At 42.7% G+C, this 23016-nt stretch overlaps 1 protein-coding gene across 4 annotated transcripts in view; it reads right to left on the bottom strand.

Moving 5' to 3' along the window:
• The window catches only part of USP24 (ubiquitin specific peptidase 24), a 2099319-nt gene that overhangs the window by 1885556 nt on the left and 190747 nt on the right, over window positions 1–23016 (bottom strand). For all 4 annotated transcript variants that reach the window (XM_078670143.1, XM_078670156.1, XM_078670149.1 and 1 more), the window contains exons 6-9: window positions 22341–22376; window positions 15293–15358; window positions 11908–11973; window positions 8481–8555 (exon numbers count right to left, since the gene is read on the bottom strand). In XM_078670143.1, the coding sequence (XP_078526269.1) occupies window positions 8481–8555; window positions 11908–11973; window positions 15293–15358; window positions 22341–22376 (243 nt within the window). The remainder of the gene's footprint in view (window positions 1–8480; window positions 8556–11907; window positions 11974–15292; window positions 15359–22340; window positions 22377–23016) is intronic.

Below are 23016 nucleotides of genomic sequence, written 5' to 3'. Positions count from 1 at the left end.
CGAACATGCCTTGGCGATATAATGCTGAAGCCACTACTGCCATGCATTTCGAGAATACCCTTGGGGCAGATTTTAGGCCTAAGGGAAGGACCTTGAATTGGTATTGATTCGCGCCCACCATGAACCGCAGGTACTTGTGATGCCGTGGTGTAATTGGAATGTGAAAGTACGCATCTTGGAGATCCACCGTACACATCTAAACTCCTTTCCTCAGATGTGGAAATATTTGATGGAGCGCCAACATTCAAAAACTTTTCTTTTTTGATGATGTTGTTCAGAGAACGTAGATCTAGAATAGGCCTGAACTTGTTCGGTGGTCTTTTTTCAGAACAAGGAAGTATATGGAGTAAACTCCCTTTCCTCTCTGTGCAGGAGGGACCTCTTCTACGGCTAGTTTCTTGAGAAGGGTCGACACTTCCTAACGCAGCAGATCTAGGTGTAGATGACATGACTTTACCGGAGGAATGTCTCTTGGGGGCACGCAAAAACATAGTGTGTACCCATTGTTCAGTTTATTTACGCACCCACTGGTCTTTGGTGATGTTGCGCCACTCTTGTATGTAGTTTGAGAAACTTCCTCCCACTGGAGTGTGCAACGGTGCTAGAGGAAGCACAAAATCAATGCTTCCCTTGAGTTTTTGCTGCGAAAGAGGACTGTTGTTGGTGTCCTCCTCGTCCTCTCAAGGACCGACGGCCTTGAAACTGGGACTTGTTCTGTGACCATTGAGGGGTTCTAACCCTCTGTTGGTAATTTTTATGATTATAGGGCCTGTAGCGTCGTTGGAACTCCTTTTTCTTCTCCAGGCCCACAGCCTTTAACATGTCTAACTCAGCTTTCATTCTGGCCATTTCCTCATCGGTGTGTGATCCAAACAGGGAGGTTCCAGAAAATGGAAGATTCAAAATACGTGGTTGCGCTTCCGGTTTCAATGCTGTCAGACGCAACCAGGAAGATCTCAGTGCACATATACTATGTGCATACGAGTTCGCAGTCAAAGAATATATACACACATATACATATATACACATATATATATACACACATATACATATATATATATATATATACATATATATACATACATATATATATACATATATATATATATATACATATATATATATATATATACACATATACACATACATACATATACATACACACACATACACATACACATACATACATACACATACATACACATACATATATATATATATATATAATGTTACTTACCAGTATGCATCTGTTCTTGGCATGTAGAGCTGAACGCTGTGCATAGATCGCCACCTAGTGTTGGACCGGATGTTTGCAGTTTGTTGTTCTGAAAAGTTCTTTGGAAGTCACGAGATAGGCGACTCCTCCTTAGGACCACATTGCGCATGGGCATCGGCTCCATCCCCAGATTGTTTTTCGCCATTAGGGAAATGATGGAGCATTGCAATTAAAGGAAGGATGCCCATGTAATTTGTATCTAATTAAGATAATACTGGAACAGATAAGGGTAGCCGGGGAGGCGGGTGGGAGTGTGCAACTCTGCAGCTCTACATGCCAAGAACAGATGCATACTGGTAAGTAGCATTTTCCGTTCGAGGCATACGAGCTGCAGATTGCACACTGTGCATAGATTGTATAGCAGTACCGGCGACCACCCCTATCTGTTGCTGTAGTTTGGAATAATGTTTTGAGAACAGCCTGGCCCACATTAGCTTGTTGTTTTGTTTGCACATCTAGACAATAGTGTTTTGTGAATGTGTGCAGTGTAGCCCATGTGGCTGCTCTGCAGATGTCGTCTAGGGGAATGTTACCTAAAAATGTCATTGAAGCCCCTATCTTTCTGGTAGAGTGGGCTTTAGGAGGAACAGATAGCGTACGTTTAGCCTTGTGGTAGCAAATCTGTACGCATTTGACAATCTATCTAGCTATTTCAGATTTTGAAATGGGATTGCCCTTGTGTGGTGGTGAGAAAGACACAAAAAGTTGTTTTGTCTTACGAAAGGGTTGTGTTCTTTCGATGTAGTATAGCAACGCTCTTTTGACATCTAAAGTGTGAAGAGCTCTTTCTGCTACTGATTGTGGTTGCGAGAAGAAAACGGGCAGTTCCACAGATTGATTGAGATGGAATGGAGAAATGACTTTAGGCAGGAATTTTGGATTGGTACGCAGAACAACCTTATTTTGATGCATTTGCAAAAAGGGTTCTTGAATGGTTAGTGCTTGTAGTTCACTAACTCTGTGCAGGGAGGTAATAGCTACTAGGAACGCAACCTTCCAGGTTAAAAATTGTAATTCATATTTGTGTAGGGGTTCGAAGGGAGGCCCCATTAGCAGTGTGAGAACAACGATTAAATTCCATACAGGTGAAGGTGGTACTCTGGGAGGAATTATTTTACCTTCCTATACAAGTTCATTAGCCCTGTCTTTGTATTTGTCTTTTAAGGCCTTCCATAAAGGCTTTAACGGCAGGCACTCTGAACAGAGATAGATGTTGTCTGTTTTGCAGATATGCTGCTATTGCAGCAAGATGTAGTCTAATAGACGTCTATGCTAAGTTACATCGTTGAAGATGCAGTAAGTAACCTATGATGTGTTGAATAGCCACATCTAAGGGATTAATGTTGTTTTGACAATATATTACAAATCGTTTCCACTTGGCTGCATAACATGCCCTAGTGGTAGGACGTCGAGCTTCTTTAATGACATTCATACAATCTGGAGGAAGGCTCAGATATCTAAATTCTAGGACTTCAGGAGCCAGATCGCAAAGTTGAGCTGTGCTGAGCTGGGTCCGGGTGTCTGATCTCTCCACGGTTCTGTGTTAAGGTGTGGAGAGAGGTGCAGTTTTTGGTGTGGTACCACAGACAGTTGTAGCAGTGTGGTGTACCACGGTTGTCTGGGCAACGTTGGAGCAACTAGGAGGGTCAGAGAATGCTGCTGTAGTTTGCGTACTACTAGTGGCATGAGTGGTAGAGGTGGAAAAGCGTACGCAAATCTGTTTGACCAATTCATCCATATCGCATTGCCTTTGGACAGTGGGTGTGGATATCTGGCGGCGAAGATTGGGCATTTTGCGTTTTCGTGGGTGGCACATAGGTCTATTTGAGGTTGTCCCCACATCTGAAAGAATGGCTGAAGAACTTGCATATGAAGTTCCCATTTGTGGGTCTGTTGTGTTTGACGACTTAACAGATCCGCTATAGTATTTTGTACTCCTGGGACATGTTGGGCTAGAAAGAATATGTTCTGAGGTATAGCCCACTACCATATTTCCTGTGCTAGTTGAGATAGTTGCAGGGAGTGCATGCCTCCTTGCTTCTGTATGCAATACATTGCTGTCATGTTGTCTGTGCGGACTAACACAGCTTTGTTTGCTACTTGCTTCTGGAAAGCTTTTAGTGCCAGGAATACTGCTAGTAACTCCAGAGGATTGATGTGAAGTAACTTTTGTTGCGGTGTCCAACTGCCTTGCATGGTGTGTTGCAGTAGGTGGGCTCCCCAGCTGGAGAGCCTCGCGTCCGCAGTCAAGATTATCAGGGGAACTGGCTCTAGGAACTGTCGTCCCTTGAAAAGGTTTTTGGTGTTCCACCACTGCATAGAGCGATGAGTTCGACCGTCTACCATCACTAGGTCTGTTAAGTGACCTTGAGCCTGGTTCCATTGACGTGATAAGCACTCTTGTAGCGGACGCATTTGAAGTCTTCCATGGGCTATTATGAAGATGCAAGAGGCCATCATCCCTATGAGTTGCATGAACACTCGTGCTGGGAGGGAGTGTTGTAGCTGAAACTTTGTTAGGAGAGGTTGCATGCTGGCTATCCTTGCTGGGGTGGGAAAAGCTAGCACTGTTGAGGTGTTTATTGTGGCACCTAGGTACTGTTGTACTTTGGATGGCTGGTGATGGGACTTGGTGTGGTTTATTGTGAACTCCAAGTCGTGGAGCAGGTGGATGGTGGTATGAGTGTGTTTTAGGCATTGATTGTGTGAGCTAGCTTTTACGAGCCAGTCGTCGAGGTACGGGAAGACATGGATGTGCTGTCTTCGTAGATGCGCTGCCACCACTGCCAAGCACTTGGTGAAGACCCTTGGTGCTGTTGTGACACCGAATGGGAGTACTTTGTACTGGTAGTGCTGCCCGTCTATTACAAACCTGAGATACTTCCTGTGAGCTTTGTGAATGGGAATGTGGAAGTATGCGTCCTTGAGGTCTAGAGTAGCCAGGAAGTCGTTTTGTGACGCGAGGAAGGACTTGCTGGAGTGTGACCATGTGAAAATGGTCTGACTGTATGTAATTGTTTAGCGGTCTAAGGTCTAAAATAGGCCTTAGAGAGCCGTCCTTCTTTGGGATTAGAAAATATAGAGTAAACCTCCTTGTTTTGCTGGTGCAGAGGACTAGTTCTCTTGCACTTTTTTCTAGCAGAGATACTACTTCTTGCTTTAACAGTGACAGATGTTCTTGTGACATTGGACGCTGTTGGGGTGGTATGTTTGGGGGGGGGGGGTAGATGTTAATTCTAGACAGTAACCTGAGTGAATAATGTGTTGCACACACCTGTCTGATGTGATATTGATCCATGCAGGCAGGAATTGTTGGAGTCTTCCCCTAACAGGAGTGGAATGTTGGGGGGAAGGGGAGGAAAGTCATTGGGTAGGGTTGGAGGCAGAGCGGGAGGTGTTGTTTTTGCCTCTGCCTTTGTTGTTGTTACCCCTGTAACCCCCTCTCTGGTAACCCTTGGTGAATGTGGATTGGCCAGGGGTTTTGTAGGAAGAGGAGGGACTTTGAGGAGTAGCCTCTTGTGTTGCCTCTGTACGATGAGCTATGAAAAGAACGTCTGGGAGATTGCAGCTGCAAGGCTCCCATAGATTTTGCAGTGTCAGTGTCTTTCTTCATTTTTTCCAAAGACACATCAACATTTGGGCCAAATAAGTGTGTTTCATCAAATGGCTGATTAAGTATAGAGTTTTGCACCTCAGGTTTAAAACCTGAAATACGTAGCCATGCATGTCTATGTAGTAAGGTGCTGGTATTGATTGCCCTTGAGGCAGTATCTGCAGCGTTTAGGGCACAACGGATGGAAGTATTAGTGATATTTTTACCTTCCTATACAAGTTCATTAGCCCTGTCTTTGTATTTGTCTGGTAGGTGCGGCATTAGGGACTCTAGTTCGTCGTAATGTGCCCTGTCGTATCTTGCCAGCAAGGCTTGGGTGTTGGCAATGCACCAGATGTTAGCTGCTTGTGCCACAGTTCTCTTGCCAGAGGAGTCAAGGAGTTTAGATTCTTTGTCTGGGGGTGAGGCTTCACCTGTTTGGGAATTAGCACGTTTACGTGCATTGGCTACCACTAAAAAATCTAATTGTGCCGGGCCTTTAATATAAGCTGGGTCTGCAGGGGCAGCTTTATATTTTTTTTCAATGCAGGGATTGAGGACCTTAGCTCTAACTGGGTCTGTTGCATGCTTGATGACGCCCTTAAGCATTGGTAAGATGGCCGTAGACCTTTGTGTGTTGTCAAAAGTGTCTAATAGGAAGTCTTCCTTCACTGCATCAGTATGTAAGTCCACCCCATAATATTGTGCAGCCCTCTGGACTAGCAGGTTAAAACCTATGGTGTCCTCTGGTGGGAAAGGTCTGGAAGGATAGACATCATCCTGGGGGGCATAAGGCACATCAGGGGTATTGTAATCATCCCATGGATTAGGTGACTGAGGGGGACTATTAGTCCGTGGTGGGTAATGTGCACCCCCACCTTCATAATCGGAATCTGTGTGAACATCATCGTCTGGGTTAGGAGATGGTGTAGGTGAATGCTGTGGTGGAGGAGGTGTATGAGTAGGAACAGTATGGGGAGGTGGAGGAGAAGGGATCCTTAATGGAGAGGTTGCAATGTCTCTCTTCTTTGCAGGGGGAGGAGGTGCTGGCGCCTCAAGTGGTCTCTACTTGGAGCTGAGAGTCAATTGTCCAGTTTCGGGATCCTTTACAAGGGTTTTTTGTTGTGGATCCGGTGTAAAAAGCTCTTGTGAGCCAAGAAAATCCTTTGGCGTCAAAATTTTCGGCTCCGTAGGTTTTTTAGGCATCGAGTCGGCAGTTGGCTTAGGAGTGTGCCCTTTTGAAGTGTCTTTTATGGGAACCTGTTTTTTCGATTCCGAGGGTTTTTTCAGCTCCGATGCGTGCGAGTCTGGAGCTTTGGTTGATTTTTTACTCGGCTCAGAGTGCGGTTTCGCTGTCGGCGAACCACTGCCAGTCTTCGGCGCCGTATGCTTGGGTGTCAAAGCAACGGTCAAGGTGGAAGAGGAAGATGGCTTTTTCTTCGGTGTCGGTACTGGGTCGGCACCGGAAGTAGGCTGGCTCGAGCCCGAGCCGCCTGAAGGCTTTGTGGTTTTCTTTGCCAGGCCCGAAGGCGGGGCGTTAGAAGCAGTCTCTCTGTGTGCCCCCGAGCCCAAAGGTGAGGGTGTGACCTAAGCCTTTTTAGATGGTGTTGAGGAAGGGGTGGGGTCAACGGTCTCTTACTTACGACCCGTTGAGCTGGAGTGACCTCCTCGACATCGGAGTCTTCGGCATCTGATGATCCGATACTCTCTTCGGTGTGCTGGTGTTCTGGCACGTCGACGCCCTCATCGAAGATGTCGTCGGGAATCGGAGCGGACGAGCGAGCCATAGTTCTTCGAGCTTGTCGGTCCCGGATCGTCTTCTTGGAGCGGAATGAGGCACACGCCGAACAGTCTTTGGCCTCGTGCTCCGGTGAAAGGCACAGGTTGGACGCCACATGTAGGTCGGTGTGGGGAAACTTCGACCCACATTGAGGACACTTCCTGAATGGCGTCCTTTCCATGAGCCAGAAAGTGAGGCCTAGGTAAGCCCGAAGGCCTTCGTCGACGACCGGAATCGAAGACTTCACAGTGAGTTGAGAATCGCTTGATAGATCGCGATCGAGACAATACCATCGAACTGGGTGAGGATTGCGTGCCGAAGGAAATTTGATTCCAAACCGGAGCACAGGAAACACATCCGCGCCCGATGGCGGAAAAAAAACAATCTGGGGATGGAGCCGATGCCCTTGCGCAATGTGGTCCTAAGGAGGAGTCGCCTATCTCGTGACTTCCAAACAACTTTTCAGAACAACAAACTGCAAACATCCGGGTCCAACACTAGGTGGCGATCTATGCATAGTGTAAAATCTGCAGCTCACATGCCTCCAACACATAATTTCCAACTGGGAACAAAGCAGAATGATAGAGTGTGAAGTCATGTCTGAATCAAACATGTACTTAAAAATTCCAGCATTTATATGCTGTACTGTCTTTTATGAATGAGGATTTTTTTTGTCATGGCTGCACTCAATGTGATCTGTGAAGCATTACTGTAATTATTATAGAGACCATTCTAATTGAGTGGCTTTTTTATTGATGTGATTCAATCTGTCAAAGAACACTATTTTGTGGTTACATTTTTCTAAAATAACCCAATAATGCAAGAATTACAGGAAAAGACCCCTCTGTAGAGGACCATCCATCTCATGTTAGATGTCTAGGTGCATTTCTTGGAATCCAAATGGTTGACGTTCACATGCCTCTATGGCCTCACATTGTGGTCTTTCTGTATTTAACTGTAAGAAAAGACCATACACGTTATTGATGCCTACCATGTGTTCTCAGTTAAATGACTTTGCCTCCAGTAACAAATTAGTTCTGCAAGCACTGGAACATAGGCTGAATAATATACGTACTCATATAGCTCCTGAAACTATGATAGAAAGGGCCATTTTTCTCACTGACTTATCACAGCCATATTACAGGTTGGCAACGTAATTTCTGCTAAGCTACTTCTATTTCAAATAACCTAACCATTTGGAGCAACTGCAGTTTTTCACTACATTGAATGGGTTATGTAGGTGCCTCATCCCACTGCTACATCTATTCTTCCGCAATTCACTTCAATCTGGTAATTAATGCCCAGCATTGTAAGGCAAGCTCTTTTACCCAGTCCGGCCCATGCCTTGTTACTGGTAGCATTGTAGGGCTATTAGGGATTATATTCACCACCAACATCATAGTCTGAGGGATATAGGCATATTGCCCCTTACATATGTGGGTCCTGGGTACCATTCCCTTCATTCCTTCATGTCTGCACAAAGTTAATCTCTTGCTTGTTTTTTGTAGAGCAGAGGAAGGTCCCAGTAAAAATTTACTTTCCTCCGGAGCAACAACCCCAATTAACAGAAGGTCACAAATGAGCTGCTGTTCAGTATTAGTTATATATATTTATTCTGTCCCATCTGAAATTTAATTAAATGTCACGGAGACCTACAAATTTAAATGGCTACATATCTGTGTTGGGAATTTACTCCAGACAGAGTTGCCAATTAGAGATGCCATGTATATAGGGCTCCTCTAAACTCACTCTCCATCTGTGAAGTATATCCCCTAGTAAGACAAAAATATGATTTATGACAAAGTTCTAAATGCCACTGCAAAATAAATTACCTTGTCTTTAAGATCTTTCTCTTCAACGTTCTGCACGTATTTAATCATTTTATGAATGACTGGATCCAGCATCGGCTGTAAAAGAGAGAATTATTTTCTGAATCTGATGAACGTGGATAAAATGTACAAAAAATCATTATATGCCTGTCTCTAATATTTCCAAAACAGAAACAGCACTTAAGTTTCACACAAGGTCCTCTCAAAAAGAAGACAATGCTACAACGTTCTTGAAACCTTTTAGGAAGAAATTAGGGTTAGACAGTTAATTTGAAAAGTCATACAATGGCTGTGGGTATGTAGAAATGTGTCACCAAGCATTCCTAGTAGAAGGTACTCGAGTTTTAAAGACTACTAAAATTACATTGATGCCCTTGCTTAGTAAATCTATGATAATGTGTGTGGCGTAAACTGTAAAAAATACACGATTGCATAAAAGCTTGGACAACATAATGTCACATCATTAAGCCTTAATAAAAGTAGAATGTATGTAAAATAAAACTCATGTTTGAAGCAGATGTTTACTTGTAACATCAATTTCACTAGTCAAATTGATTTCGGTTTAGATTTTCTTTGGTACTTGCATGTGAGAGATAACTTGACATCTCAGATTATATAAATGAAGCAGACCCAATTTATTTCAGGTCCTTTCAGAAAGAAAGCACTGCTAAAAGAAACCAGGGTACCTTCTATTTTAATATTAGCACTTTGGCAGAAAGGAATTCTCCTACAGAGCTCACCTAGTCTCCAAAAATTAGAAAATATGGCAAATGTTTCTTCATTCAAAAAAGTTCTATTAAAATCTTTGAAACTAGAATTTCAGTAAATAAAAGAAATAAAATCTTTCTGTTCTGACATAATTTGTTGGAAACAAAAACAATGATATGCTGTAGGGATAAATTCTGCCTATGGTGCTTAAGCTACAATGAAAATATGTTATTGCTATATAGATGACGTCTATATAATCTGGACCAGGACCCGGTCAAGCCTGGCCAAATTCTATGAATGGTTAAACAGAAGGAATGATTTATGAATATCTGTGTAGAGTGTATAGGGATATATTTTGATGTGATACTTTGTGTACTATCATGGATGAATTTTTCTACATTTTTGTTTGAATGTTTTAAAAAAAAAAAGATAAAATAATAAATGATAAATAAATAAAAAGCATATGAGCTGATCTGTGGGTGAACTCTCAATATTTTGGAGCTACTGCCCTTTTTGCTTATATCTGGGGACATCTTGTGACATTCTTCAGTTTGATATTTCTTTGAAACACTCAGGTCAGAATTGACAAGTCTGGTGGGAGGAGGTAAACAGCCGAAGAGGCAGTGGAATATTCTCACCAGACCACATTCACAAGGAGGGTTTGATATACCAAACTTTTAATTATACTATATAAGTGCGCAGGCCCACTACGCGTACTACTGGGTGCATCAGTCACGATATATGCCGCAAGTAGCGGCTGAGCACTGGCTCGCAGACCCCATTCCTATCGACGGCGCATGACACACCTGGCGCTAGGGACAAAACACCCACCTCTGTTACATGTACAATCACAGCGTGGCAGCGCGTAGGTCGCATGCTGGGAGCCCCCCTGCTTTACTCCTCACTGCTGCCTCTCACGGATCATCCTAAAATGCCCCTTCTCCAAGAGACGGCATTCCATAAATTCAAGGAACGAACTCACATCAAAACCTGGACGGACCTTTACCACAATGGCCAGTTCCGCAAGGCCGAGCATGTATTTCAAGGAATACAACAAACTCCACTTGATGTCTTTTTATATATACGACTCAGACAAGGAGTCCGCTCTCTAACCCCGGAGTTTCCGGCTGAACCCACAGTGCTTGCCCCACTACAATTGATTCTAAAAAACAGGGCGGGAAGCCGCCTCGTCTCCGTGATATACCACACAGTACACACACAAAGAGTAGAACCGACTACACTATCACGCACGCGATGGAGCGAAGAGATGGGCTTTGACTTGACAGATGAGCAATGGGACTACTGCTGTTCGCAGACTGAACAGGTGTCGGCCAGCAGCAGGCTACGTATAACACTACAAGTTTCTCCATCAGTTTTATTACACCCCAGGGACTCAGACAAATGCAAAAGATGCCAGGCACCGGGAGCTGACTTTCTGCATCTGGCTTGGGAGTAGCCGGGGGTGTGCATGACTACTGGAATCACGTTTTCGCAGCCTTGGAACTGATGACAGGCACCCACATTGAACCCACACCACTTCTGGCCCTGCTGGGTTATGTCAAACCAATACAGGCAGCACATCGAAAGAATGTAGCCCTCACACTACTTGCAGCTAAGGCAGGGGAAGGGCACCCAAATTCAAGGTCTGGCTCGATTACTTAGTTTTTTGTCAGGAACAACTCACCAGTTATGCGGATCGGTTACCCAGGATCTCCAGGGCCAGAGATATTTGGTGTCCTCTGACATGCTATCTTTTGGCGCACCCACGCGAGAACAAAGCTGCTGAAACCGAGGCGCCTGCACTCTAAGGTGTCACGAGGGAATTAACCACTATTATATATATGCCTCCCTTGAGAGTGACTGTGATGCTATCCCTAAATACATGTACTCCACCCTTGCAATCTCAGACATGCCATGCACACATGCGTTTGAAACCTACCGTAACAGCAGAAATGTAGTATAATTAAGCTAAGAATGTGTAACAAATAACTAGCAATGCTTAATAACTGAGGTCCTATGTACTGCCCTAATGTAATGTTAATTATACATTGGTTTATATGAAGATACTGTATTGTGCCTTATTGTATTACACTGCTGTAGTCCAACAACATGGGGATCTGCGGGTTTACTATATTGATATTGTGACGTCTGTTTTTACATAAATACTTCCACTGTATTGTTTGATTGAAAATCAATAAAGAAATTTTAAACAATAAAAAAAAAAAAAACAGGAGCTATGCTAGCAGAACAAGTTACAAAAAAAGGTATCACCAGAGAGTATCAATTTTTAGCAGGTCAACCAAACTGGCATATGCCATTAAAAGGAAAGAGGAGTTAGGCGGCAAAATAGATTAAGCCTCTTAGTTACACATTTGGGAGCCAGAAGACACATGCTCTTTAATTTGCACCCAATATAAGGAACCTGTATAAATGCTATAAGAAATTGGGTTATTATTTGAGATGGGTGAGAGACCCACTGAAGTAATGAACACAAACTTTTCAGAGCAAACCAGAAAATTCATTAAGTAAACCTGTGCTTACCGCTCTGGCACAAGAAAAACTTTATCACAACAGATTGTTTGAGGTCTTGCAGAGATCTACAGCATATACTCACACTTTCCCTTACCCTCATTCAAATATAAAATGGGTGTTAAGGTAAATCATACCAGAGGATAACCCGACTGCATCCTTTTAAACACAATAGTAAAGAATTTCTATTTACCTGTACGGTTGAAGAGTTCAGATATTCAGCACACACTCCCAAAGGCTGAACTAATGCAGACACAGCCTGTAAAATAAAGATCAGATTGTGGAGTTCTATTCTTGTATTTTATAAATGGTACAGAAACAAATAGAAGCTTAAATCTTACCGTGGTAAACATATCCCACACATGCTGTGCTAGCATTTCTTAAACAATCATTTGTAAACTTTAAACATGTTATTTTAGACACTAAAGGAAAAGTGACAAATTAAAGAAGTTACATGGAAGGCTTCATTTATTTTGTTGAGATAGTAAACTAGTTACACACAAAAGTATTGCTATCAATACAATGGCAGAGGTATACCTTCAAATATATTAAATAAATGTTAATACAATTGGCAGATAATTAAATAATTGGCAACACTAAAAGGCAATTTAATTTCAACTATTCTCCTACAAGTACGCATGGGAAGAAAACAAGCTGCACCCTTAAAAACCATAAAATGTAGTTATGTAGGTGACAGTCGCCTGAACATAGTACTGCTTCACAAGGAGGTTCCGGAGCGAACAGCTCCGATCTGAAATATTCCAGGTTAAAGAATGTGCCCAATTGTGTCACAGTCAAAAATGAGCATGTAAGAGATTGATGTCCTGGGGCAGCTGAATGCAACCCTGGACACGAAAGCTGTTTGGCTATGCCATACGTGAAATTAATATATCCACCCTCACTCCCACAAAAAAAACATATATGCTACATTTGAATACCCAGGTTCAAAAACCGACGCCATTTTATGGCAATTTTTCAGTTCTTGAATCACAACGCAATTGGAGAGCAGCAGCTGCTTGCAGGCACTGGTAAAGGAAAACAATTAATTGTTTGTTACCTGTGTTCTTAGGCTTCCTTCAGGGGTATCTCCGATGAAATCATTAGCAGAAGATAGTTCTGTGCACATGCAAAATTGTGGAGCAGCTACATTAATATTGTTTATTTTTTTTGCTAGAAAAGCCAACTTACCAATCAAACATGTAAATCATTTTAGCAGCCTATTTGAATTCTATACTGGCCAAATTAGATAGTCAATAAAAAACAAAACCCACTATTTTAAAATTCAAAAAGTCACCAGTGAAACTAGTTCACATTAACAACCTCTTTCACAAGCCTTTATTTTAAAGGAATATGAAGGGAGAACTGGGGCAACGTGTCCAAAGAAACGTCAGCTATGTAAGGATGAAAAATTGTCATTACACCTTTATGGCATCACATCCCATCAAGCCTTAGCAGTGACAGCTGCTACAGTTATTTGTAGCAGAGACACAAGTTACTATACAGGAGTCATCAAGATTTGCTAATCTTGCACTACTATTGGCAAAAAGAAACATTACAACAAGATGGATGGCCTCTAGAGCTCCATCACTGCAGGAGTGGCATGCAGAAATGATTAGGTGGGGGAGAGCGGCAGGAGCAGAGTTGTTACAGGAAGAATATAGGGGCTTGCCTAGGACGCCAATCTCTGTGGAGTGGAATATGTTAATGGAGGAATATGCTGCAATAGATATACTGCCATATTGAGCGTAGAGATGCCTACCCCCTGACTCCCCACAGAAGCCAGGTGCAACTAAGAGGTTATGTCAAAATTACTCTTCCATCTCTGACAGTGGGACGGGGTAAGGAGGAAATACAGTGGTAACATATATGCGGAGGAAGGATCACACATGTGAATATGTTACTAGCCAGAAAGGTCCGAGCTGCAAGGGGGAGGGAAGGGTGGGGTTGTTCTGAATAATCACGGATGAAGATGGTATAATTGCAACAATAGTCGATGTAATTTGGATGCGATTGACGCAGAGTAACAATTGTAAAACATGCGATATGCTCCGACAACCTGTTTTTGTTTACGCAATGATGTACGGTTAATTTTGCCTTATGTGCGAATTTATAGGTTTGTTTTGACGTCATGTTGCGTAATTGATGTCATACCAAGAGTCAAGAACTGTACAGAATGACTGTTGATACGCAACTCTGCAGGGTATGTATGATTTTTACACAAAATCAATAAAAATATGTTTTTAAAACAATAAACTATACAGGAGTCATCAAATGTCCTATTCTATCCATTGGGGGAGCAAGAATAATTGCTTATGATTTCAGTGGAGATTCCCTTGAAGGTTAACTAGTATTACAGGTAATACGCTATTCGTTTTTCAAGAGATCTTACTTGAGAATCATTAACAATGAATAGCACTAGAAAGACAAAATGTTCTTTATTCAAAGAGATGGAGATAACTAAGAGTTGGGGGGGGGGGATAACTTTATTGATGTTGATTTTTCTCCTGCTTGCTTTCTTTATGAATGTTCTCATTTAGATTTTCCACTTCATCATATACCTCCATGTCATGATTGAAACGGTGGAGGGGAGAACACCCCCTTTAGATCATACTGAATGTCAGCAAATATGATGTTGTCCCTCAGGACAGTGCCTAGCTAAGATTGGACATTTCTTCAGTAGGAGACTGGTATAGGCAAGGGCTATAGGACAGATTTAGTGATAATAGGTGGTACAGGTACATTTGCTTAGGGTGATTCTTCACCTATTTATGTAATTAGAAGGGATGACACTACTTGAGATTTGGAACTTGTTGGTGGGGAAATAAATAATGATATTTAGAGGAACAAGATGATGATGATGATGAAGTGCTTCAATTAGTTGGCTGAAGGCATTGTCTGAACTTTGCAGTAGACTCCACTGTGAACGTGATGGATGTGGCTGGTGGCTATGCAGGAACTGAGTTAAGTGAGTCATGGACGTAATTGTCAAACAATAATAGTTCCTTGTAAGGTGCTACAGGTGACTTAGATGGACTTAGAAGAGCTGTAATAAATCAGCAGTCCATGAAAAGACAGTGAACTGTCAACAAGCACTTACCAGGCCAAAGAGATTGAATAGCCCATCTCAGGACAGCAACTTTCTTATTTTTAGCCCCCTTGTTTCCAATCTTCAGATATATTTCTAATTAATTTGAGAAGTATAGTTATTATGCTTTAGGTCTCGCTACCTAATGAGGCCAATACTTTACCGTAAGAGTAGCCATGCTCATTTTAGAAAAAAAAAAGTAATATGTCAATGACTTTGTTACTGACATTTTACCAAAACGAGGTGATCCTAATACAATCAAATGTCAAGTAATGAACAATGCCCATGTTAACTTATGCTCTTATCTCCCCTATTTTGACTAATCAGACATTTCTCAGAACCAGAGCGTTCTTATATCATTTCCCTTATTCTACGTGCCAGTAGCCCAGAAACCATCCCTGTTTACAATATAAATGTTTTTCGGGCACTAATGTAGAAAACTGATAATACGAGGCAAAAATGTTAACACAACAAAACAATAAAAGAAACTTACACCAAGTTCAAGATCGTTTGTATTCAGTTTAGACTGAAAAGCTGCAAATCCTCCCAATTCTCCAAACTAAAAAACAAAAAGTGGAAACATTTAAATCGAGCACGTTTGGTACACGTTTTGTGGAATGCATTGTACTATAGTGGACTTCTGTAAATAAAGCTTTGAGGACAGATGGGTAAAAATGAAATAACTTCCTAAATAGAGACTGATTAAAGACTGAAAAGTAAGTCACAGAACTGGGGTTAAGGGCAGAGCTCCATTAGGAACTTTTTACATCTGAACGTATTCCAAATATCTGCAAAGCAATTATGCCATTTCAATAGTAAATATGTTAGTACAGAGGTCACTCAAACATAGTACCAACTGGCTCTTTCAGTATCAGTGATGCTACGGACAGATGGGTGCTAGAGCGGGTGGGTGCGTGACTGCTGGTATGTTGGATCCTTATTTTACTTACCCATCAGTTAAACAAACTGGTATGTGTTTTAGTGAACCTAAAAACACTTCAGAAAGCACCAACCCCGCATGAGCACAGTTCGCTTAGGTGTGTACATTAAACAGTCACATTTTACAGTTATGCATACTGTTCAAAGCATACGGTACCAAAATATTTTTCATAAAGTAACATCATATATGATAGAGGTGCAGCTTGAAGCAGGATATTTTGTGATGCACCCAATGAAGTGGAGCACAACAGAGCAGATGAGTGGAGTTTGCTCTCTGCAATAGTGTTAAAAAGAATAACTAAGTGCCTGCTTTCTGTTAAAGGTACGCATGAACTAAGTGCCTGCTTTCCATCAAAGGTAAGCATGCATAACTCAGCAACAAAGAAGCAACAAATGGCCTACGCTATTGGCTTATAAACTTAAGATTTGGAGAGAGATTGGTCTAGCCCCTCTGGTGTAATGTATAGGCCACTGCATAGCCAGGGAATATGCAACTTTATTTCTGCACAGAAAATGAAATATCGTCTTGGCCTCCTACCTATGTACTTAAGAAGCACAGCAGAAAGGGAAATATGCACATGTAATTACTACTACTATTAGAATTGTTACCAATCGTGCTATCAATGCTTTCAGCAACCATGAAACCCCTACTGCAACGTTTCAACATGACCACAGTAAATCAAGCATAACATTTTTCACCTGAAAACCAAAACATTTTCCATCAGTACCACATGCAACACAACATCAATGTGCCCCAAAAAAATCTCAGATTCTGGCTAAAGATAGCAAGTATTGTATAGTTTCTTACCGGTCGGTGTAGTCTTGCAGCTTGAAGAATTTTCTTGATTCACATGATGTGGATTATTCCGCTATCAGGTTGTTGGTTCCGGAATTGTTGTATTTGTCCTCTCTGTGGGCATCGACATACCACCGTTTGGTGTCCTCCTGTGACGTCGACAGGCTAGTGAATCCAAAAAATTCTTCAAACTGCAAAACTGCACGACAGGTAGGAAATGAGACGTTTTGCAGCATGAATCTTTTCTGGATTCACATGCTATGCATAGATTTTGTAGCGGTTTGTTAGTTCTGTGGTGGCTGGGTGGAGGATGAGCGTTGGTTTGTGAATAGATGTTGGAAGACTTTCTGTCCTACTTGTTCTACTTTATCCATTTGGATGTCCACAGAGTAGTGTTTCGTGAACTTGTGTATTGAAGACCATGTTGCGGTCATGCAATGTCTTGAATCGGGGTACTGGCTAGTAAGGCGATTGTTGCTCCTTTGTTTCTTGCTGAATGAGCCCTTGGAGCTCTCTGTAATGTTTGTCCTGCTTGTTTGTGGCACAATTGTATTGCTTGTGCAATCCATCTTGCAATTGTGCTTTTGGTTACTAGCCTTCCCAGAAAAGTGTTAACAAAAGATACAAAGAGTTGCTTTGCCTTTCTGTAATCTTTTGTCTTTTCAATGTAATGCATGACTGTTCTTCTAGCGTCAAGAGTATCTTCGGACTACGGAAGAAACTTGGTATTTCTATGGATTGGTTTATGTGGAATCGCGATACCACCTTTGGCATAAAGTGTGGACCTGTTTTCATGACAATTCTGTCATTATGTATTTGGAATTAGGGTTCCTGTAATGTTAGAGCCTGCAACTCACTAACTCGAAGTAGCGATATTATTACTATTAAAAAGGCCGTCTTCAGTGGGAGCATCTGTGGCGTCGCCTTGTGTAGTGGCTCAAATGGTGCTTTCATCAGCTGAGCATGTACTATATTTAGGTTCCATGTGGTGCTGGCACGGCCTTAAGTAGGGCTATTCTTTTTGCCCCTTCTAGGAACCTTTTGACCACGTGAGAAGTGAAGAAGCTCTTCTCTGTGTGTCCTCTTGTATATGCTACAATTGATGGGAAGTGAACTTTCAGTTAGGTGTAAGTCAGTTTACTATGTAGTACATGTGTTAAGTACTTCAGAACTGTCTTTTCCTTTGTGATTTTTTGGGAAAGATCTTCTTTGAGGCACCATAGAGAGTCTCTTTTCCATTTCGCCGTGGAACATTTCCTCGTGGTCAGCTTTCTTGCTTCTCTTAGGACTACCATTGTGCTTTCTGGAAGTTTTAGGTACGCAACTCTAGTCTTTTTGGCAATTTGTGATTTGACTCTTGAGCTATCTCCAAGAACCAAGTCGGTCTCGCCCATTGTGGGGCAATGAGAATCATTGTCATGTGGCTGATTTTGCATTTGTTGATTACTTTGTGTAGAAGTGGTATTGGGGGGAAAAGCGTAAGCAAATATCCCGGACACTCGGACCAGCTTATCCATAGCGCATTCCCTAGAGACGGTTTGCACGATTGTCTGGATGCAAAGTGTTGGCATTTTGCATTGTGGGGTGTTGCAAAGAGGTCCACCTCTGGAGTTCCCAATCTTCTGAATATCTTTTTGAGTTCGTACTGATTTATCTCCCACTCGTGGGACGATGAGGCTTGTCTGCTCAGCCTGCCCGCTTACACATTGTCCTTCCCTGGTAGGTGGATTGTTATTAAGTCTATGTTCTGTGGTATCACCCACCTCCAGATTTGCTGAGCTAGTTGACAGTGCCAGCGAATGTGTCCCACCCTGCTTGTTGATGTAAAGCATGGGGGTTGTGTTGTCCGTTTATCAGAATTGTCTTTCTCTGTAGTTGCTTTTGAAAGGCTTTTAAGACTAGAAACACGGTTTTCAGTTCCAAAATGTTTATGTGCTGTGGAGCTTCTTGCTGTGTCCACAGTCCTCTCACTTTGAGACTGTTCATGTGAGCACCCCATCCCACCTGTGAAGCATCTGTTGTTATGGTCACGGGTGGAGGTGGTTGGGTGAGAGTCCTCCCTTGTGTTATGGTCTACTTGTTCCACATTCTATTTCTTGCTGTATTCTCTGTGTAACAACCACTAGATCGTCCCAACTGCCTGTTGCTTGTGACCATTGTGTTTGAAGCCATTCTTGGAATGGTCTCATATGTAGCCGAATATTTGCTACTAAGTGAATACATGATGTCATCATTCCCAGTAGTTAAACTACTGTACTCACTGTCAGAGCTTGCCCCTCTGATAAAGCGGTCTCTCTTTCAGTATGGCTATTGCACGTTTCTCTGTTGGGAACACTTTCCCAAGCACTGTATTTATCCTTGCTCCTAACAGTTTTTCTTGTTGTGGGTCTGTAGAGGATATTTCCTCATGTAGAGAAAAACAGAGGTTGGCCAATGTATTTATTACTTGGTGTATGTGCATCTCACAAAGACTGTATGAGTTGGCTCTTACAAGTCAGTCATCTAAGGACGGATATACATGGATCCCCTGTCTTCTTAAGTGTGCGGCTACTGCTGCTAGGCACTTTGTGAACACCCTTGGCGTCGATTTTAGGCCGAATGTCAGCACTGAATTGGTAATGTGTGTTGTTGACCACAAATCTTTATAGTCTTTTGTGTTTGCTGTTCATGGGGATGTGCAAATATGCATCCTTCAAGTCGAACGCTGCCATGTAGTCTCCTCCTTCCAATTGAGGTACTACCTCTTGTACGGTGGTCATTTTGAACTTTTGCGTCTTTACAAATTTGTTGAGGAATCTGAGGTCTAATATAGGACACATTGTTCCGTCTATTTTTGGAATTAGGAAGTACGTAGAGTAAATTCCCTTGTTTCTCTCTTTGTATGGTACGTGCTGTATTGCTTCTTTCGCTTGTAGCTCTTGTACCTCTTGGAGTAACAGATCAGTTTCTCCTTTGGAGTCCCCCTTCTTTTTTGGTGTTTTGTGTGGAGGTGTTTTTACAAGTTCTATGCAGTAACCGTGTCGTATTATGTTAAGATCCATTTATCTGAAGTGATCTTTTTCCATTCTGCAAGGAAATCTTTCAGTCTGCCCCTACCGGTGCAGAATGTTGTGTGAAATATGTGTTTCTTTTTTGTATTTTTGTCTTTGTGCACACCCTGTGTGTAGTTTTTAGAGGGTGTGTTACTGCCTGAATGCAGTCATTTTGATGTTGCGGGTGCTCCTCCCCTTTGAGGAAGTCCTCTTCCCTGTGGGTGTCCTCGATAAGGTTGTTTTCCCTGTTGGTATTGCCAACTATGTTGCTGTCCCGGTTGATGGCTGTGGTTTCCTCCTTGGAAACCTTGTTGGTATGCCTGATGCGAATTAGAGGGGTGGTTACCTCTACCCGTTGGTCTTCTTGCGGAGCCGGTGCTTCTACGTATTCCTTCTCTGAATTGTAGTGCCCCCATAAATCTGGCTGTTTCATGGTCCTTTTTAGTTGTTTAAGCATGTCATCCACGGGCTTCCAAAGAGCTGCTCTCCATTGAAAGGTGCATTCAATATGTTATTTTGCACCTCTGGTTTGAATCCTGAGATCAGCAGCCATGCGGGTCTAATTTCTGTGGTGCCAATCATCATCTGTCTGAGCACGAATTTGCAATGTTTTCCCCTCTTCTACCAGGTGGCTTGACCTTCTTTGATATTGCTCAGGTAGGTGTTTCAAAAGATCTCCTACCTCATCCCAGTGCAGATATGCATGCCTGTTTAGTGAGGCATTGGAATTAGCGAGGTGCCACTGGTTCACTGCACTTCTCTCAACCTTTCTCCCCATAAGGTCAATTCTTTTCTTTCTTGATCAGGTGGTGGACCCGTCGTAGTCAATACATTAGCCCTTTTCCTGGCCGTGGCTCTTATGATGGAGTCAGCTGTAACTGATGTAAATTGGGTTCTTGGAGGAGTATTTATACTTTTTATCTCCCCTAGGCAAGATTGGCTTACATGTGGCATGCTCCTTAAATGCCTCCTTTCCCTGGTCTAGCACACTTGGTATCATTGGCAGGAATTGGCTTCTTGACTGCGTAGGCATTAATGTCTCGAGCAAGAAGCACGATTGAGGCTTTTCTTCTTTGTGTTGCAACTCATAGGTCGCTGCTGCCTTCTTGATGACCTGATTGTACATCCCAATGTCATCATGAGGGGAAGGCCTTGAACGATAGGTGCAGACAGCTTCCTCAGGAGAGTCTGTGTCGAGATGTTGCCACTGTAGGTCTTGAACCTCTGAGGTTTCGAACTCAAGATTGGTTTGCTCAGCTTCCTCGAAAAGGAATTCTTCTTCTTGCTCCTCAACCGGTTCGGGCGTCATCGTGGGGCTCTAGTTCCTCGACGCCAGTTTCTTTTTCTGGCGAGATTGTTGGCGGTATCTTGAATTGCTTCAAACTTTCGTCAAATTCCTGCTCACATTGTAGGATACTGGTCATTTCGGCTTCCAGTCTTGTCTTTCTTCTCGATCCCGGACTGAGCCTTTTCTGTTGCTTGCGTTTCAGCGTCAAAACCTTCAGGTTTTTTTTTGTGGTAGATGACACCTTCTCCATTGACGCATGCTATGTGCCCATGTTTTCGTTTTTTAACCTCTTGCCTCGACGTCGATGCCATGAACTTCTTTCGAAGCCTTGGATTTTTCAAGGGTTTTTGCCGTTATGGAGTCCTTGTCTAAGGATCCTACGGAGTGTTTTTTCAGGGACGCCAATGCGGTCTTCCAATGCTTCTACACCGATGCTCCCTTCAAGGTCCTTGAGTTCGACTTTTGGGACTTGTGTGCTGTTTGAGACCAACGGTTCTTTTACCTCTCGCAAAGTCTTGTTTACGACCTCCACAACTTGGATGCCTATGTCTGTGTTGCCCTGTGGCCCTTCGCGACATTGTCCTAGTCGTCGCTGGAGAGGCCCAAGGCTCTCCATGACGGAGCCGCACTCTGGCCTTGCATGTTGTAGTTGGCTCTTCTCTGCCGCTCTCTTACTCTCAACGTCTTCGGGGCAAACGCCGAAACGCGTTGGAGTCTTCACTTCGATGTTCGACTGGTAAGCAGAGATTACAGACCGCATGCTGGTCCTTCTGGGCATTTTTATGGTGGCAATTAGTGCAAAACTTAACTGGTGTCTTGACAATTATCATGTACAGGGAGCCTACTGTACACGTATTTCCTGTAAGGCGTTCGACAACGTGTTTTTTTCCCTTCTCTGCACCTTCCAGCACCTCGTTTCGACATGCGGTACCTTGATTAGTCCTCTTTTGTAGTTGTTCTCTCTTTTCCTGTTATTTTCGTCGATTCTTCACTCCAACTTCCTGGAGCATCTCCTATACAATCCAGACCCAACGGCAGAAAAAAGAATCCAAAGATGGCGACCAAAGATGGGAGCTTCCGGAAGAAGCACGTAGACGTCACAGAAGGACACCAAATGGTGGTATGCCGACACCCACAGAGAGAAAAAAAAGGCAAATAGAACAATTCCGGAATCAACCACTAGATGGCGGAATAATGCACAGCATGTGAATCCAGAAAAGATTCACTCTGCAAAAGTTAATTATATACAAACATCTGGCAGTTTCCAGTGCCAACTATTGCGCTGATTGTGATAGGAGGTGGATTTATAGTAGAGTCTTGCCTATGCTAAGGGGGCAAATAACACTTTATTCACAGAAGCCAATTCAGGAGTATGTGGAGTCATAAACCCTCCGGACTCTTAGCCTCATTTTCCAAAATGCTACAGTTTAAGACATCACTTATACTAAGCATTCCAGGCAATATTTGTATTTATTAGTTTACATACCCTATTCACAAGATCCACAAGCCACCCGTGAGGTTCCTGTAAAAAAGAAATTTAAAAAATGAATGTTATATCACTCAGAAATAGGATGTACAATTTAAATGCAGTGTAATATTAGTAAGACTATGTTTATGTTGTAAAAATCCACATAAATGCATGTGCAGTCTCTCTAAAAACATTTGTGGAGGTGCAGACTAGGAACCACCTTCTAATGGGGGAGGATATACACATAGGTACTTATGTCATGCGGTCCTTCAGCTGCGGTAAAGAGGACTGCACAAAATCTTTTAACAACCAAAAAGAATAAATGCTATAGGCCGGCACACATAGTGTAGGTGAATTTGACATAATGTTCAAAGTAATATTAAGCAAGGAGATAAATTGCTCAGCAAGGAGGAATGAGGGAAAGTACGAGTTACTTACCTTCGGTAACGATGTTTCTGGTAGAGACGATTCTAGCCGCAGACTCCTTAAAGTAGAATTATCTCAAGGAGTGAGACTGGATCCGGAAAACTTTTTTAGCCACAACAGCACTGCCCACCGGGGAACGGCACCACTTGTCTCCGCCCTGACGTCGTCCGCAGGCATGACTTCAGCAAGGTCACATAAGCCCCACCCCGGCGCGCCAACGTCAGTTTTCTTCAGAGAACTATTCCGCGCCATATCGCTAAGCCATCAA

Source organism: Lissotriton helveticus, chromosome 1_2 (assembly GCF_964261635.1).
Source record: "Lissotriton helveticus chromosome 1_2, aLisHel1.1, whole genome shotgun sequence".
In the NCBI taxonomy this organism is placed as follows: Eukaryota; Metazoa; Chordata; class Amphibia; order Caudata; family Salamandridae; genus Lissotriton; species Lissotriton helveticus.
Note: the sequence above shows the minus strand (reverse complement) of the source record. Positions and strands in the feature narration are given on the sequence as shown.